Here is an 18,807-nt window from a genome sequence, read left to right on the forward strand (position 1 = left end):
AAGATTTATATATGTATTTCATTGTGTACCTCATGGAAGATTTGTGTGTATACAAATTCATACCTCATTGAAGGTTTGCATGCATTTAATTTTGTACAACATAGAAGATTTGAATGTGTGCAATATTGAATATTGTGGAAGATTTATAAGTGTTTCATTTCTTGGTTTAAATACTCGTTGACCTTTTTCTATTTTTTTAAAATCTTTTTTTAGTTACAGCTTGATGACTAGCTATAAGATTGATTTTGTTACTTTGTAAACTTAAAACTTAGACAGGCACTGTACTGGTGTCTCAAGACTAGCATTACTTCAGGATTTATCCTGCAAACAAACAACGGCTGGATGCATTTTATTTATGTTAAATTTAAAAAAAAAGATCATCTTAAAAAGTTTTATAGCCTTTTTTTTTCAGAACCTTTACAAATTTCAGATACGAAATAGTGAAAATGTATATAGTCCATGTGGTACGAAATGTTTTTTATCGTGGATACGAAATGGTAAATGTTGGGTACCAAATTGCAGAGGTAGGAAATGGCCATGGATCGAAATGACTTGCTACGATGTAAATGTATACAAATAATGTCAAACACATGTTTTTTTTGTGTGCATTTTATTGATATTTTTATAACTGATTAAAATTTGTCTGTACAGATATGTAGCATTTTTTGCTGGTAGTATAGGAGCTGTGTTGGTTGTGTTAACTGTGATTGATGAAGATGTACTGGCTGTAGAACATATTTTTACTGTATTGACAATATCAGGTTTAATTGTGACTGGTTGTAGAGTGCTGATACCTGATGAGGTATGTGTTGTTGTCTTGTTCCTAACTGTATAAATTGAATACAATCAAATGTAATAAAGATGTAATGTTTAGGGGGAAAAAATGGGAAAAACAATGTTGAATATTGAACATTTGATGGTCATTTATCAAAGAAAAAAAAGAATGCCACCAGTATAATATATTCACTTAGTTGCTTTACTCAAAAAGATATAGAATTGTATGTGTAAGCATATAGATCACACAACTTGTATCTGCATGTGCATTCTAAATAAAACAGGAAACAAATACATTATCAGCAGGACATCTAGATCTGTAAAGCGAAACAAAACATGTACTAATCATAATTTCTGGAGTTTTTAGAAATGATTTGTCAAAACTTTTTTCTTGATATTTATGTATAATAATGTCAGTATTTATTTATATATTCCTTAAACTGAATATACAAAAATAAGTTTATCTGAATACCATGTTATGATAGTTATATTTTATAACTGATGTATTATATATTTCAGCATTTGATATATTGTCCAGAGATTCTAATGAGGACTATATTGGCACATATACATTACATGCCTGATAGTTGGAAGGGAAATGCTCATAGACAGAATGTCAGAGATGAATTCTCACTTCTGTTTCAATACAAAGTGGTAAGAGACGATTTTAGTCAAGATTGATCTATCTTTTACCAGTTGAAAATTAAAAAGGGTCAAAAAGGGATATATGTGAAAAAAGCTTAAAAAACAATAACATATTTAGATAAGATTTGCATTCATTCTATTAACTCTTTTTAACCGGATTTTTGTGACAAAAATGTCGGTTATTGATTTGGGGATGTAAGGCGGGTGGGCGGCCGGTCGGGCGGCCGGGCGGTCTGTCGGGCGGGCGGCAATCAAATGTTGTCCGTGCATTAACTCATGAACCATTCAACCAAAGCTTGTAAAATTTTAATATGTTGTTACTGACAACTAAATGAAGGTCAAGTTTAATAATGGCGATTTTGACTTTTACTGTTCAGGAGTTATGGTTCTTGAAAGATTGAAAAGTGGAGTTTCCAGTCGTGTCCGTGCATTTACTCATGAACTGTTCTACCAAAGCTTCCCAAATTTTAATATGTTGTTACTGATGACAAAATAGAGGTCAAGTTCAATAATGACGATTTTGACTTTTACCGTTCAGGAGTTATGGTTCTTGAAAGATTGAAAAATGGAGTTTCCAGTCGTGTCCGTGCATTTACACATGAACTGTTCTACCAAAGCTTCCCAAATTTTAATATGTTGTTACTGATGACAAAGTGGAGGTCAAGTTTAATAATGACGATTTTGACTTTTACCGTTCAGGAGTTTTAGTTCTTGAAAGATTGAAAAATAGAGTTTCCAGTCGTGTCTGTGCATTTACTCATGAACTGTTCTACCAAAGCTTCCCAAATTTTAATATGTTGTTACTGATGACAAAATAGAGGTCAAGTTCAATAATGACGATTTTGACTTTTACCGTTCAGGAGTTATGGTTCTTGAAAGATTGTAAAATGGCGTTTCCATTCACGCTGTTGCATTTACTCATGAACCATTCGATCTAAGCCTTTCAAATTTTAATATGTTGATACTGATGTCAAAATGGAGGTCAAATTTGATATTGACGATTTTCACTTTCACCATTCTTCAGTAATGGTTCTTGTGATATTGCCAGGACACAAATAAATATAAATAAATCCGGTTTGCTGTCGTTGTGACAGCCTCTTGTTTTAATTTTTTTTAATAACATAATTAAATATTTATTTCAAATATTGGCTTGTTACAATATCCTTCAGGAGTCCAAGCTCCTCCTGATGTTCCTTGTTACAATCCACTAATCACTCAGGGTAGTGAATAGTTGTAAAATACATATTACATTTTTATATCAAATATATATTATACAAATATAGCCTTTGTATGAGGTCGATACAAGGATATATTGACCTGAAAGAAGTATATTGACTGAGGACGAAGTCCGAGGTCGATATATCCTGTATTGACCTCATACAAAGGCTATATTTGTTATATTATTAATTTCTGACCATATTTGTATCAAAATCGTCATTTAGGTTTGTTGGAATTTTATAGATATTACATTGTCTCCTTGACAATAACAACATATTATTTGTTATAACGTTTACTCTTTTTTTGGACATCATATGTATTTGAAGATTTTTTTCGTCAAATAATCGATCACAGATATCATGTGTTTCAAAACGTTAAACAATATCCTGAAATTCATTACATGACGTCACAAAGTATATTAGTTTTTAGATATTCTAAAAATAACCGTGCAATATGCTTTTTTCAGGTCAATATGCGTTTTGCTATCTGCCGTTTTCTCTCTACCTTAGAAAATATAGTTTAACATGTGACTATCCCTAAACGAATCAAATTTCTTAAAATATACGAATTAATAATATTAAATTATATCACTTAGTATGACTATTCATATGTTTTCTAATAGTTGCTAAAAAATTACTTTTAATTTTCAAACATACCCCGGTACTCTTCTATTGAACTCATTGAGTAAAATTGAGAACATATTGACATTTTTTGTCTTTTGATCAGATATGTAATAGGCTTTGTAAATTGAAAAACCAACAATTGTTAAAAAATAGTTGAAGTCAAAATATTCTTCGTCAGAATTTTCATATCCAAATACTAAGTGTCTTAGTTTTATCTTAAATGATATTTTACTGTTCTTTAAAACTTCATCTATTTTATTCCAAAAAAGTTTTAAATATGGACACAGTATAAAGAAGTGATCATAATCCTCTTCTTGTGTACAAAAATTACAAGAACTATTGTTTACAATTTTCCACCTGCATAAAAGTTTCTTTGTAGGTAGAATATGTTGTTGTAATCTCCATCTAAAAATTTTAAGTTTATTTTCTTTTAAATATTTGAATAAAAAATTATTTACATTGTTTTGATATAACACATCATCTGTATTAAATTTATGCAGCCATATTTTGGGTCCAATAGCTGGTTCAATTTTTTTATTTATCAGAGACTTATATAAAAGTTTATTTGATAGTGATTCTAATTTTATACGTAAACCTTCCAATATAAATTAATTTCTTTTTATATTAACAATACTTTTTACAGAGTTTTCAGATTTTAAAATTGCTACTTAATCTTTTGGTATTGATATTTTCTCGAGCTTGCGACTTTTGTCGCAGAAAGCTCGACATAGGGATAGTGATCTGGCAGTGGCGGTGGCGGCGGCATTAGCTAACTTCTTAAAAGCTTTATATTTTAGAAGGTAGAAGAACTGGATGCTTCATACTTTATATATAGATGCCTCATGTTTTGAATTTTCCGTCAGTCACATGTTCAATGACCTTGACCTCATTTTCATGGTTCAGTGACTACTTGAAAAAAAAGTTAAGATTTTTTGTAATGTTAATTTCTCTCTTATTATGAGTAATAGGATAACTATATTTGGTATGTGTGTACCTTCCAAGGTCCTCATGTCTGTCAGTTTTCACTTGACCTGGACCTTATTTCATGGATCAGTGAACAAGGTTAAGTTTTGGGGGTCAAGTCCATATCTCAAATACTATACACAATATGCTAGTATATTTGGTGTATGGAAGTACTGTAAGGTGTACATGTCTAACTAGCAGGTGTCATATGACCTTGACCTCATTTTCATGGTTCAGTAGTCATAGTTAAGTTTTTGTGTTATGGTCTGGTTTTTTTTTGTACTGTATGTAATAGTTCTACTATATTTGGTGTATGGAATGATTGTAAGGTGTATATGTCTAGCTGGCAGATGTCATCTGACCTTGACGTCATTTTCATGGTTCAGTGGTCAAAGTTAAGTTTGAGTTTTGGTCTTTGTATCTACAACTATATGCAATAGGTCAACTATATTTGGTGTATTGAAATATTTAATGATCTATATGTCAGTCACACAGGTTTTATTTGACCTTGAGCTCATTTTCATGGTTCATTGTTCAGTGTTAAGTTTTTGTGTTTTGATTTGTTTTTCTTGAACTATAAGTAATAGGTCAATTATATTTGTTGTATGGAAGAATTGTTAGCTGTTCATGTCTGCCGGGCATGGTTCATCTGACCTTGACCTCATTTTCATGGTTCATTGGTCAATGTTTAGTTTTCTTGGTTAATGTTAAGTTTATGTGACAGTTGTAATAAAGTTTGATATTTAGGACTATCAACATAATATCAATGATTAGTAAAGAAGGCGAGACATTTCAGTGTGTGCACTCTTGTTTACTAAATTAATTTCAGCTATCCAGTTTGATTTATTTTTTAGTTTATTTAAAATGATGTCTTGAGAAATACATCCTTTTTTTATCTATGATATCATTAACATATTAAATAAGATCGCTTTTAATCCACTTTTTAGCTCACCTGGCCCGAAGGGCCAAGTGAGCTTTTCTCATCACTTGGCGTCCATCGTCTGTCGTCGTCCTGCGTCGTCGTCGTCGTCCTTCGTCGTTAACTTTTACAAAAATCTTCTCCTTTGAAACTACTGGGCCAAATTAACCAAACTTGGTCACAATCATCATTGGGGTATCTAGTTTAAAAAATGTGTCTGGTGACCCAGCCAACCAACCAAGATGGCTGCCATGGCTAAAAATAGAACATTGGGGTAAAATGCAGTTTTTGGCTTATAACTCAAAAACCAAAGCATTTAGAGCAAATCTGACAGGGTGAAATTGTTTATCAGGTCAAGATCTATCTGCCCTGAAATTTTCAGATGAATCAGACAACCCGTTGTTGGGTTGCTGCCCCTGAATTGGTAATTTTAAGGAAATTTTGCTGTTTTTGGTTATTATCTTGAATATTATTATAGATAGAGATAAACTGTAAACAGCAATAATGTTCAGCAAAGTAAGATTTACAAATAAGTCAAACTGACCGAAATGGTCAGTTGACCCCTTTAGGAGTTATTGCCCTTTATAGTCAATTTTTAACCAATTTTTGTAAATCTTAGTAATCTTTTACAAAAATCTTCTCCTCTGAAACTACTGGGCCAAATTAATCCAAACTTGGCCACAATCATCTTTGGGGTATCTAGTTTAAAAAATGTGTCCGGTGACCCGGCCATCCAACCAAAATGGCCGCCATGGCTAAAAATAGAACATAGGGGTTAAATGCAGTTTTTGGCTTATAACTCAAAAACCAAAGCATTTAGAGCAAATCTGACAAAAGGGTATATTTGTTTATCAGGTGAAGTTCTATCTGCCCTGAAATTTTCAGATGAATCAGACAACCCGTTGTTGGGTTGCTGCCCCTAAATTGGTAATTTAAAGGAAATTTTACTGTTTTTGGTTATTATCTTGAATATTATTATAGATAGAGATAAAATGTAAACAGCAATAATGTTCAGCAAAGTAAGATTTACAAATAAGTCAAACTGACCGAAATGGTCAGTTGACCCCTTTAGGAGTTATTGCCCTTTATAGTCAATTTTAACCATTTTTTGTAAATCTTAGTAATCTTTTACAAAAATCTTCTCCTCTGAAACTACTGGGCCAAATTGGTCTACATTAAGGTCCAAAGGGTCCAAAATTAAACTTAGTTTGATTTTAACAAAAATTGAATCTTTGGGGTTCTGTAATATGTTGAATCTAAAAATGTACTTAGATTTTTGATTATTGGCCCAGTTTTCAAGTTGGTCCAAATCGGGGTCCAAAATTAAACTTTGTTTGATTTCATCAAAAATTGAATAATTGGGGTTATTTGATATGCCAAATCTAACTGTGTATGTAGATTCTTAATTTTTGGTCCCGTTTTCAAATTGGTCTACATTAAAGTCCAAAGGGTCCAAAATAAAACTAAATTTGATTTTAACAAAAATTGAATTCTTAGGCTTTTTTGATATGCTGAATCTAAACATGTACTTAGATTTTTGTTTATGGGCCCAGTTTTCAAGTTGGTTCAAATCAGGATCCAAAATTATTTTATTAAGTATTGTGCAATAGCAAGAAATTTTCAATTGCACAGTATTCAGCTATAGCAAGAAATCTTCAATTGCACAGTATTGTGCAATAGCAAGAAATTTTCAATTGCACAGTATTGCGCAGTAGCAAGAAATCTTCAATTACACAGTATTGTGCTATAGCAAATATTTTCAATTGCACAGTATTGCGCAATAGCAAGAAATATCTGATTGCACAATATTGTGCAATAGCAAGAAATTTTCAATTGGAGTTATCTTTCTTTGTCCAGAATAGTAGTTTAGTCAACTTAAGTCATTGTTTTATACAATATACAATGTATATTCACTTTTAATACCAACTGATAAATTAAAACAATCTTTACCATTCAGTGATAACAAGCACCTTTTGTTACATTTTAATATTTTATGATGTATTTAAATGAGTAGTTATTGTTGCAAACTCCATTAGAAATTTGAATTGAGATCAGTTTTGGAAAAAGGGAAAGGGGGATGTGAAAAAAAAAATGGGGAGGGGGGGGGGGTTAAATTTTTCTCATTTCAGATTTCATAAATAAAAAGAAAATTTCTTCAAACATTTTTTTGAGAGGATTAATATTCAACAGCATAGTGAATTGCTCAAAGGCAAAAAAAAAATTTTTAAGTTCATTAGACCACATTCATTCTGTGTCAGAAACCTATGCTGTGTCAACTATTTAATCACAATCCAAATTTAGAACTGTATCCAACTTGAATGTTGTGTCCATACTTGCCCCAACCGTTCAGGGTTCAACCTCTGCAGTCGTATAAAGCTGTGCCCTGCGGAGCATCTGGTTGTCCTTTATAGTCAATTTTTAACAATTTTCATAAAATTTGTAAATTTTTACTAACATTTTCCACTGAAACTACTGGGCAAAGTTCATTATAGATAGAGATAATTGTAAGCAGCAAGAATGTTCAGTAAAGTAAGATGTACAAACACATCACCATCACCAAAACACAATTTTGTCATGAATCCATTTGCTTCCTTTGTTTAATATTCACATAGACCAAGGTGAGCGACACAGGCTCTTTAGAGCCTCTAGTTTAAAAATATAGCTTTATTTTCAAATTAATAAATTTATTGTTCTATAATATTTGTTTTCTTATATCTGTAAATGTTTCTGTTTTTTTTGTTAGACCTCCTGGAGGCTCCAACAGTTAATTTCCAACATTTAATGATATCTTTATAAAAATCTGGGATGTGTTTAATGCTTTTGTCTGGCTTATCTCCACTGTTTATTTGAAACACTAACCAGTTTGACCCAAAATTATAAAAATAGTGCTGAGGTATAATTTTCCAACCTCCTTTACAATCATTTACCAATCTTTTTACCCACATAGCTTTTAAAGCAGTGAAATAACTCCTTATATCTATCTTATCCAATCCCCCCTTTTCATATGGACCAATAACTGAATTTCTTTTTACTTTATCTGGTTTATTATCCGAAACAAATTTAAAACAACTTTTTTTCTATTTCTTTTAAATATTTCTCTGGAACTATATGCAGGCAGATCCCACAAAAGTAAAAATGGGCACAATTAGTGTTTTGATTATCAACATTTTTCCAAAAATAGTAAGATTTCTTTTTTGCCAAGAACAAAATAATTTATTCATCTTTTCAATTTTATTTTCCAAATTTAATTTTTCACATTCCTCCCTACAATGCCCAAAGTATATGCCAAGAGTTTTAACTGGTCCATTACTCCAGTTGATCCCTTCAATTTTGTCTTTAAATGATTTAAGCTTCCTACCCATAACCCCTCTGTTTTATTTCTATTTAATTTCAATCCTGAATAAGAACCAAATATTTCAATTTCATTCATTGCTATTTGAACGTCATATTTAGAACAACAAAATAAAGTAGTATCATCTGCTAGTTGCAAAATTTTTATAGTATGACTTTTGCAGTCTAATTTGATTCTTATGCCTTTAAAATCAGTATTGCTTCTTAATCTTGAAGCCATAATTTCCACAGATAAAACAAATAATAACGCAGATAAAGGACATCCTTGTCGTATACCCCTGGTGTTTTTAAAGACATCAGATATCCAACCATTATTCATAACACATGTTTGAATATCGCTATATAAAGTCTTAGCCCATCTTATAAAAGAATCATTAAATTTAAAATGTTTTAAAACTGAAAACATTAAATTCTAATTACCTTTTTATTACATTAAAAAAATGTGTATAGTAAATTCAATATTATGTTACTGTGTTCCTACTCACGTATCATGTAAACTTATGTAAACTTATTAAGCTTTCTCATGTTGACTTAGTGAGATTGATTCATGTTGAATCCATATAGCAATTTTAATCTACAGGTATATAAGTAGAAAATACTTGTATAAAATGTATTAAGCACTGAATTACAATACTTGGAGCATTAAATTTGAGGTCACAATGTGTAATACTCCAATAATGGAAATATTTATATAGCCCTTGAATATTGAAAAATAAAGTATGTTAATTGTATTCATATATGATTATTTTAACAGGCATATTGATAGAGCAGATAAATATTGAAAAAAAAACTAAATGTTTTTATTTCATTTTATGTATGATTTTATTTCACAGGCATATCTATTAGAAGAGTTATTCAGTCCCTTGATAACACCATTTATCTTGTGTTTCTCACTGAGACACCAGTCTCTACAGATTGTAGACTTCTTCCGTAACTTCACAGTAGACGTAGCTGGTGTCGGTGATGTTTGTTCTTTTGCTCAAATGGATATTAAAAAGCATGGAAATCCACAGGTAAGATTGAAATCAGATATTTTAGTATTAGTACACTACTGGGAATACGTTTATTTTTCGTTGGTAACAATTTTAGTGTATTGCAGAAACTGGTTTTTTTTCATGGATATGTGATTTCATGGTTTTTGTCAAAGTCTGCATACAACCTAATAAAATTTTGTAATTTGTTGAACATTTGTCTGATTCCATGAAAACCACTAAAATTAGTATCCATTGAAAAATAATGTATCCACAGTATAACATTCAATGAATTGTCAGTCTCTGTTAGATGAAGACAAATATTTTAGGTTTATGTTTGATTAACTTATCTTTAAATATCTGAACTATAGGTTCAATTTAACCAGCAGAAATAAGACTTAAACTGATTATTCAATTTGGCGTCAGTGTATTGAAGACGAATTCCATTTCATCTTAGTGTGTCCGAAATATAAGGAACTTAGAGTAAAATTCATAAAGAAATATTACTGGTCTAGACCAAGTGTGTTTAAATTTAATGAACTTTTAAGTTTAAAGAACATCAAACAGTTAACCAATTTAGGAAAATACATTTTACTGCATTTAAAAGACAATTTAGAGACAATTTTACACGAACATTCTCTGCCTGTTTACTTGTTTACTATGAAAATTTATATTGACACAGATGAACTGTAAAGAATTTGAATTTATTACTAATGCAAATTTGACCAAAGATTGTAATTGACAGAACTGATAGCAGAGATTAATGGTTGATGATGAACATATTTTGTAATTTATTTTTTGATATATTTGAAATGGGTCTTATTATTTGTTGTACAATTTTTTAAGTGGGTACCAAATACTGAAGATGAACCAAGTAAAGAAAACCAGTCAGAAGGTGGCAAAACTGAATTATCTCTTATGCACTTTCATGTAAGTAATATGTATAAGCCATTAGTGAGTGGATATGTGGACAAAAATATTTTATAGATCATTGAATTAGAAAGAATAAAGTTTGCTTACATATCAATTGAAAAACAAGATTTCAACACTGAAATATACAATATTTTTAAACCTTTAATTTTACAAATTCAACTTTCTCAAGAGTAAACATTACATCTCACTTGCTGCAGTGAAAGAAGTGTTAAATGAAAATTTGTATAATTTTTTAATGTTTTTAGAATATCTTAAAAAAGTTTTGTTTTAGAGATACAGTGTAACCTGTTTTTAGAATATCTTAAAAAAGTTTTAGAGATACAGTGTAAGCTGTGTCGGAATACTCATGTTTTTTCTACAAGGATATGCATATTTTTGGGACCTAGAGAATGTGTCAGTTAAAGCAGGATGTTGAATTTCTCAGGTTTCTGCTTGACAGGTTACACTGTACCTGACAGCATAATATTACTAAAAATTGTGATATTTGTTTGCATTATTATACCCCCGCTTTAAAAAAGGGGGGGTATACTGTTTTACCTCTGTCTGTCCGTCCGTCCGTCCATCAGTCCGTCAGTCCGTCCATCAGTCCGTCAGTCCGTCCATCAGTCCGTCAGTCAGTCCGTCCCATGAAACTTTCGTCACATTTTTCTCAGGAACTACACATCCACCCTTTCTGTAATTTGGTATCAACATTTATATATGTCAGCCATACCGTGTGATGCGTTTTCAGATTCATCACTTGACAACTTCCTGTTTACCGAACACTTGTCTGATTTTACACATGATAGCCAAGTTGAAAATTTTCGTCACATTTTTCTCAGGAACTACAATACAAGGATTTCTGAAATTTGGTTTCAGGATTTATATAAGTCAGCTATACCGTGTGATGCGTTTTCAGATTCATCACTCGACAACTTCCTGTTTACCGAACACTTGTATGATTTTACACATGATAGCCAAGTTGAAAATTTTCGTCACATTTTTCTCAGGAACTACAATACAAGGATTTCTGAAATTTGGTTTCAGGATTTATATAAGTCAGCTATACCGTGTGATGCGTTTTCAGATTCATCACTCGACAACTTCCTGTTTACCGAACACTTGTATGATTTTACACATGATAACCAAGTTAAAAATTTTCGTCACATTTTTCTCAGAAACTACAACACAAGGATTTCTGAAATTTGGTTTCAGGATTTTTATAAGTCAGCTATACCGTGTGATGTGTTTTCAGATTCATCACTCGACAACTTCCTGTTTACCGAACACTTGCATATTTTTACACTATTAATATTATCCACTTGCGGCGGGGGTATCATCAGTGAGCAGTAGCTCACAGTTTCACTTGTTTTAGATGACAAATCCAGAATGGAAGCTCACAGGAAACCGTAGTATGTTTGTACAGAACGTTAAAACTCAAGGTAATATTGACAATGAACATATGTATTATATAATAGAAACCACTTTTGAAAAGAGCATATTTGAAATTAGCCACAGCTGACTTACTGGGTGTGCTCTATATAAGTAGTCACTCTGGCTGTCAGTCTTCTATTTCCTATGATGATCTATCATACAGTGTTTATATCTATAAAAGTTTCAGTTTTTGTGAAAACGAGAGAAAAAAATATAAGTCAAAATCAAACTTTGTTGTAAAAAGTTGACTTTTTGTTAAAAAAACATTGATTTTTGTACAATAGGATTTCCAAAAAAATTGATGTCAATTTATTATAATCTATACAAAATGGATTCCTGTTCATTACCATATTTAAAATGAACACCAATATATTTTGAAAATTAACAGCTTTTTGTGTTGATGAAACTTGATATCTAAGAAGAACATGTGCAGTTTTTTTTTAACATACTACCAAAGAGTATACTTTTTGTTGCAGTTCAAAAGGAACTAGTTTCACCCAGTATTATGCAAGGGGATGGAGGTTTAATGACATCAAGACTCCCAGGAATGTCTTTAGGCATGTTACCTTCTGTTAACACTACAGGACTAGGATTAGGGGTGAGTGACTTTTAATAAATATTACAGCTGTTGAATAGACATATTCACACTATTGGGTATTTAGCTAAAGGAGTAAGTTCGGTAAAGGCCATAAATAGCCCTGATTATAAAGTTCAATGTAACAAGATGAAAAATGATTTAAGTTGACTTTAAGACGTGTGAGAAAGTTAAACAGAACTATTTTTGTCGAAGTTTTATCACAAAATGTTGATTTTTACATCCAAAATAGGTGAAGATAAGAGATTTTGGCAATATTTGACAAAATCGACAAATTTCAACCAAATTTAGGATCAGGAAACATGGAGCGCAGGCGTCGACATACTAAATATTCAAGGTAGACATGTTATATGTCTTTACAAACTTCATTGTAAAAGATCTTTGTTGTGGACGTTTGGGCTATATGTTTCCTGTCCAATTATCGATGGTTATTTACCCATTTTCATTGAATTTTGTGTGGAAAATCTAAATAAGTACTATTTGTGATGTCAAATAAACATAGGAACGAAATTTTTCAAAAAATGGCTTATTTCCTATTTAGTCTATATATTAGCTATGTTTCATTGTGATATTGGTCAATAAATCCTAATTTGAAATTTAAGCTAAAAAAGGGGGCCATTTTAGGACCTTACCAAACCTACTCCTTTGCTTGGAATAACATGAAACTCTCTCCAAACATCATCAGGGGTCATGTAATAATAACTTTTTTAGTAAAATGTTTTAAATTGTGATGAAGAATTTATGGGAACTTGTTTTAATTTAAGTTATGCAGACAAACTTGCATACAAGTGTAAATACATCGAGGAGTTCAAGTGCGTCTATGAGTTCAAGTTATCAGTTCACGTAACAGCTGTTGGAAAAATATATTAGTCACAATTATCTTTAGTTTTTCAAGTTAGGAGGTGACCTACAACATCAATTGAGATAAATGGTGTAGTTTGCAGGTAAAGATTCTTATGGTTATGACTTGGTATTTAAATCTTCCAAGGTTCATAACTACCTTTGATAGTTCAGGCAAACTAGAGCAGTAATGTGATCCTTCTTTAGATCATATCCAGTCAATGGCAAGTAATTGATTATGGATTCCTTATGATGAGATATCAAAGTTAAAATATCATGCATGTGTATGTGAATTACTTTAAGTATCAGGAAGACTTGGGAAGTATATATTACCTATCACTTTTAGTCTTGATTGCTCATGTATAAATGAAGGTCTGAATGGGGAGGGAGGTCCCTTTTCTTTATACTTTAATTTTAGGCCATGTTCTCTAATCTTTGTATTTATTTTTTTGTGTATTTTTCTCATTCCTTTATTGGTTTTGCAAATTATTATCTATTCTGTAAATCTAATCCAGACCCTCATCAATCATTTACTGTCATATTTCATACATTAACCTCAGTTGACCAAAATACAAGGGATAAAACCTAAACAAATTCTATATATTTTTTTCTTTGCAGTATAACAGTTTAGCTTCCAGTATTACTATGCAGAGTGCCATGTTTCCTGGTCCAATCTCAACTCTAGCATCAGGTGTACAACCTCGTCTTAGAGGTGGACTGTCACACATTGAGGGTCCACTTGGGGGATCAGGATCTGGAATATTTAGCAGTATGCAGAGTTCAAGTGGTAGTATAAGCAATACAGCACCAAGCTCATTAAGTTTAAGGGGAAATTATGATGAAGGGACAATTGAAATGTTGTCACATGACATGAGTTACAGTGCCATCTATCTTCATGACATGCAATTCAGGAAAGCAAAGGGAAATAATCAGTATGAGACATTAGAAGACGTTCGTGCACGTTCAATGTGGCAGAGACAGGACAGCAACCAGCCGACAGTGAGTACAATGCCCAACATACAAGAAAAATCAAGTGAAGAGGAAAGTACAGAAGAAGTCAATACGGACAAACTATTCACTTCTAATCAGGAGTAGGGAATACAGAGGACCTTGAAAAATATTTTGTTGTTGAGGCTCCTTGAATACTATGCTTGTGTGTAAGTGCTAAAAAGCCTTTGTTATACGGTGGATTCTTTATTTTCATGGGTGTCAAATTAGTTGATTTAGGAAATCTGACATGTTCGTGGATATTTAATTTGTGGTTTTGCAGTAGTCTTGTACAAGCCTATATATATAGCTATAGAAAATTTGCTATTTGTTAAACATTTTTGTAAATTTTAGGGGTGTAGATGATCTACAAATTTAAGTTTATAAAAGTATATATTTCTGATTGGATTGTATTCAAACTTAAACCAAACCATGATATAAATAGCAATAAAAATAAACTTCTGAATTGGAACCCACAAAAATAAGAATCTACAGTATTATGAATGGGGAACCTTATATATGGCTGATTAGCAATTCAAAGCAGAGCTGTCATTCATAACCACTGACTTAGTTTTTGAGTTAATCTGTTTGTGTTACATTTATTTTAGCTGACAGAGTTGTGATTTAACCATTATGTATGTGACTTACCTCATTTTATTTTATTGTAGCAACATAAGTGATATGTTATATAGGTAATAAAGAATCATTTCAACACTTAGCTACATTTGTTAAGAAAAATTGTACATGTTTTTGGTATAACAGTAATTGTAAATATAAATTTACCATATATGAACACAACTTTATTGTTCAGTAGTTTATATCTCATAGGAAGCTAGTATGCAAAACATGGATCATTTTGAGTTAATGAGCATAGAATGCCAGTAAAGTAGGAAAACAAATTAGCCATCTTTTGTATTATGTAAAAATACATACTTCAGACCTGTTAGATTGTTTCTTAAAGATCCTGGACTATACACAACACTAACCATTTTGCTAACACAACTTTCATTAATTTTGAAAAAAAATACAATTTTTTTTTTCCAATATGCATGTGGCCAGAATAATTCAAAAATTTGGACAGTGCATGGCTTTCTATATGGTATACAACATGAATTAATTGAATACTGAATTTGTGTATTAATAATCCATGACAATTTGAATCTAATATGAAATATTACAAAAGAATTTTCTCATGATAACTTGATCAGTGCCTTCTATCATGACAGTCTTCTGGTCATATGTACTTGGCTGTAACTTATATAATGAAAGGACAATGACCTGATTCAGGAATTTCAGGTGATAGAACTTAATAGCATCTTGGGGATATCAAATTTAAAAAATAATTATTTCAGTTGAAGTTTATGGTGTGTAAGAACATCTTATAACATTTTTGAATGATGGATCTTGCAGTAGTTATCAATATAAATATAAGTAGATGTGGGATGGTTTCAAATACAGCAACTATATACAGAAGCCAAAGGACGATAATGTTAACAACTTATTACAGGTCACAGTATTATCTTAAACATTAAGCAAAACCAAGATTGTATATAGTAAACTATGAAAGGCCCTAGCATGAAAAATGTTAAACAGTTAAAGAAAAACCAACAATTGTGTGATTTGTGTTAAAAAAAATATGACTAACAATAATCATTGGGTTTCTATTTTCTCAAGCTATTTTAAATGAACTTAATTATTCAATGTCCTGTTCATCATCTTACATGTATATTAGATTTATTGGCCAGTCAACAGACTCATACTCTTTTATCTATGTTTTATTTATTATAGATTTAGAAATTCATGCATGTTTTTATAGATGTGAATCTCTTTCAAAAAAATTAATCTTGGATTATAGCAACTTTAGTACAAACTAAAAAGGAATATTGCAAAATTAAAAAAAAAAAAAATTTTCATTATTAATTCTATTTTCACATGTCATTTTTTTTTATCAATAAAAGCATTGCGATAATTTTCAACGTCATGATGAATTGTATATTATCTGTGTTCTTATATTCTCTCATGTGATTATCCAGTTTTCTTGCAGTTCTATCTCTGTACTTTACTTCCTCTACCAAAAATTAAAAGAAGACAAAAAACAAAATAGGCTGCCATATATGTATGATATAGCCAAGGTTGTTTAAAGTGGCATTAAATATATACCAACAAGAAACACATGAACATCATATGTGATTACTTGTTCCCATAAATGTATATATGTGTTCTTGAGGGTAAATAAACAAAGGCAACAGTAGTAAAACAAGATAAAAATTCTAACTAACAAAGAAGCATTTACTTAATGTCGAAATTCAATTACTGAAATGATATCTGAAATTGAAATGTTGAGTACTTCACATAAACTGCATTCAAGCATTTGAATGTACAAAAAAATAAAGGAAGACTTGAGAAGAACTTGGGAATCAAATAAAGTGTTCAATTTGTTTGTATTACACTATCATAGTTCCATTTAGAACTCTTTACTGTCTATTAAACAATAAAACAACAAAGAGCCCCAAAAAGCAACAAGACTGTTCTTTTGTTTGTTTGTGGAAACCAGTTACACACAAAACTACAAAACTGTAATTTTGTTGATATTAAATGTAAATATTGAATTGTTATAAAAAAAACTTGTGAATAGTTTTATTGAAATTATTTTAATGTTATGCTGATATGTAAAATAAGACTGCTTTTGTTGTTAATAGTGATATATATATATATGACATATATATTTGGTGTTTTTATCAGAGTGTTTATGTGTATATCCATTAATCCACATATTCTTTGTAAATATATTCATGTTATGCCTTATATGTGATATGCAGTGAAATGGTGCAATACTGTATTTTAGTAGGTTATCATTTGTATTTAATGGCATGAATGATATTACTTCCAAATATCCAAGAAATCAAGGGGCTTTAAAAGATTCAATATTTTTTGTTACCCAAGGCATTGTCAGTGATCTGGTAAATTCCTTATTATGATTATTGTCCAATATATAAAAACATGCAAATGAAGACTGTGGTATTTAAGCCAAAAGATTTATCAAAATATATAAAAATCTCACTTATTGCAGTTCTGTTAAAAAAATCAATGACATTCACATGCCAAATTCAAGTACATTAAATGTAACACTTCCATACCTTTCAAAATGCCCATGAGGGTTTTATGTCAAGATGGCTCTCATAGTCCTACAGAAACTTTAATGAGCCTTCACATTTATTTTCATGTTGTTTATTTGCTTCTTCATACTTAAACAATCCTATACCCATGGTAACATTGATTGTGGTGTCTTAAATTGTGGACAAAATCACTCTTTCAAAATTTCCAATTAGAAGCCTTCGCAGTGGAAATTCCCACAAATAATGACAATTGGCAGATATGCACTTCTACTTTAGTATACATACTATTTCACATGAAATACAGGTGTGATTTTAAAGTTTTTATATGTGTTAATTTTAATCATAATACAAGTTTAATCATTGTAAAAATGTTTTAAAAGGTTGAGTCTGACACTTTATTGGTTTGATAGGTAACATAATAGCAACAAAACAAATGATCGTTGAATAAAAACTAAGTAAAGCATTTGAATGCTGTAAAATTGAATATGAAATCCTCATTTTAAGGAGTTTTTATGTTATTCATTTTATAGGGATAACCAAGTAATAAAATGAATTTAGAAAAGAAACCATACAAGATGATGCTTTTGGAATGACGTCCTTCATAATGCCAATGATGATTGCTGTGAATTTGTCTTATATAAATTCTTCAAAGATAAGTTTTATAATCATATATGTCTAATAACTAATATCACTGCCCTTTGAGATGTAAATGTATTTTTATTCTAAATTTAGTATCTTAGAATGTAATATAACATCAAGTTATATTTGATTATCATCTACCTTCCTTTAATTTTACAGCAACGATAAAAGAACTTTATGTACATAATTCCCTTGACTTGAAACTTGTTCATAAACTTCCTTGTTATCAGGACTGAACATCCATGTGTGTTGGTTTTTGATTTAATAATTTGTCTGCATCAATCTATTATAGCTGCATACTTGTTTTAATTAGAAAATTGATTCAATTTTCCATGGTGATCTTTATATTCTAATCATATTGTGCAAGCATATAAATTATTATCATTGTTATTTGCTGTAGTCATTTAAATAAAAAAAATGTTATGAAACAGAATTTCTCTCTTTATAAGAGTCAAAACACCAGTTGAGCGACAGGTTCATTGAAGCCTCTATAATTTTTATATGACCGCAAAAATTGAAAATTTTTTGGTCGTATATTGGTATCACGTTGGCGTCGTCGTCATCGTTGTCATCGTCGTCAGAATACTTTTAGTTTTCGCACTCTAACTTTAGTAAAAGTAAATAGAAATCTATGAAATTTTGACACAAGGTTTATGACCACTAAAAGAAGGTTGGGATTGATTTTGGGAGTTTTGGTCCCAACATTTTAGGAATTAGGGGCCAAAAAGGGCCCAAATAAGCATTTTCTTGGTTGGTTTTCGCACTATAATTTTAGTTTAAGTAAATAGAAATCTATGAAATTTTGACACAAGGTTTATGA

The 18,807-nt window shown here is 30.8% G+C and overlaps 1 protein-coding gene across 2 annotated transcripts in view; it reads left to right on the forward strand.

The window, feature by feature from the left end:
- The window catches only part of LOC143062961 (autophagy-related protein 9A-like), a 36,456-nt gene extending 21,978 nt beyond the window's left edge, over positions 1-14,478 (forward strand). For both annotated transcript variants that reach the window (XM_076234829.1, XM_076234830.1), the window contains 7 exons: positions 652-802; positions 1,294-1,428; positions 9,327-9,506; positions 10,311-10,394; positions 11,752-11,818; positions 12,287-12,408; positions 13,864-14,478. In XM_076234829.1, coding sequence (XP_076090944.1) covers positions 652-802; positions 1,294-1,428; positions 9,327-9,506; positions 10,311-10,394; positions 11,752-11,818; positions 12,287-12,408; positions 13,864-14,340 — 1,216 coding nt within the window. In that variant the 3' untranslated portion in view covers positions 14,341-14,478. The remainder of the gene's footprint in view (positions 1-651; positions 803-1,293; positions 1,429-9,326; positions 9,507-10,310; positions 10,395-11,751; positions 11,819-12,286; positions 12,409-13,863) is intronic.
- Positions 14,479-18,807: the final 4,329 nt, after the last annotated feature.

This window comes from Mytilus galloprovincialis, chromosome 2 (assembly GCF_965363235.1).
Source record: "Mytilus galloprovincialis chromosome 2, xbMytGall1.hap1.1, whole genome shotgun sequence".
Lineage (NCBI taxonomy): Eukaryota > Metazoa > Mollusca > Bivalvia > Mytilida > Mytilidae > Mytilus > Mytilus galloprovincialis.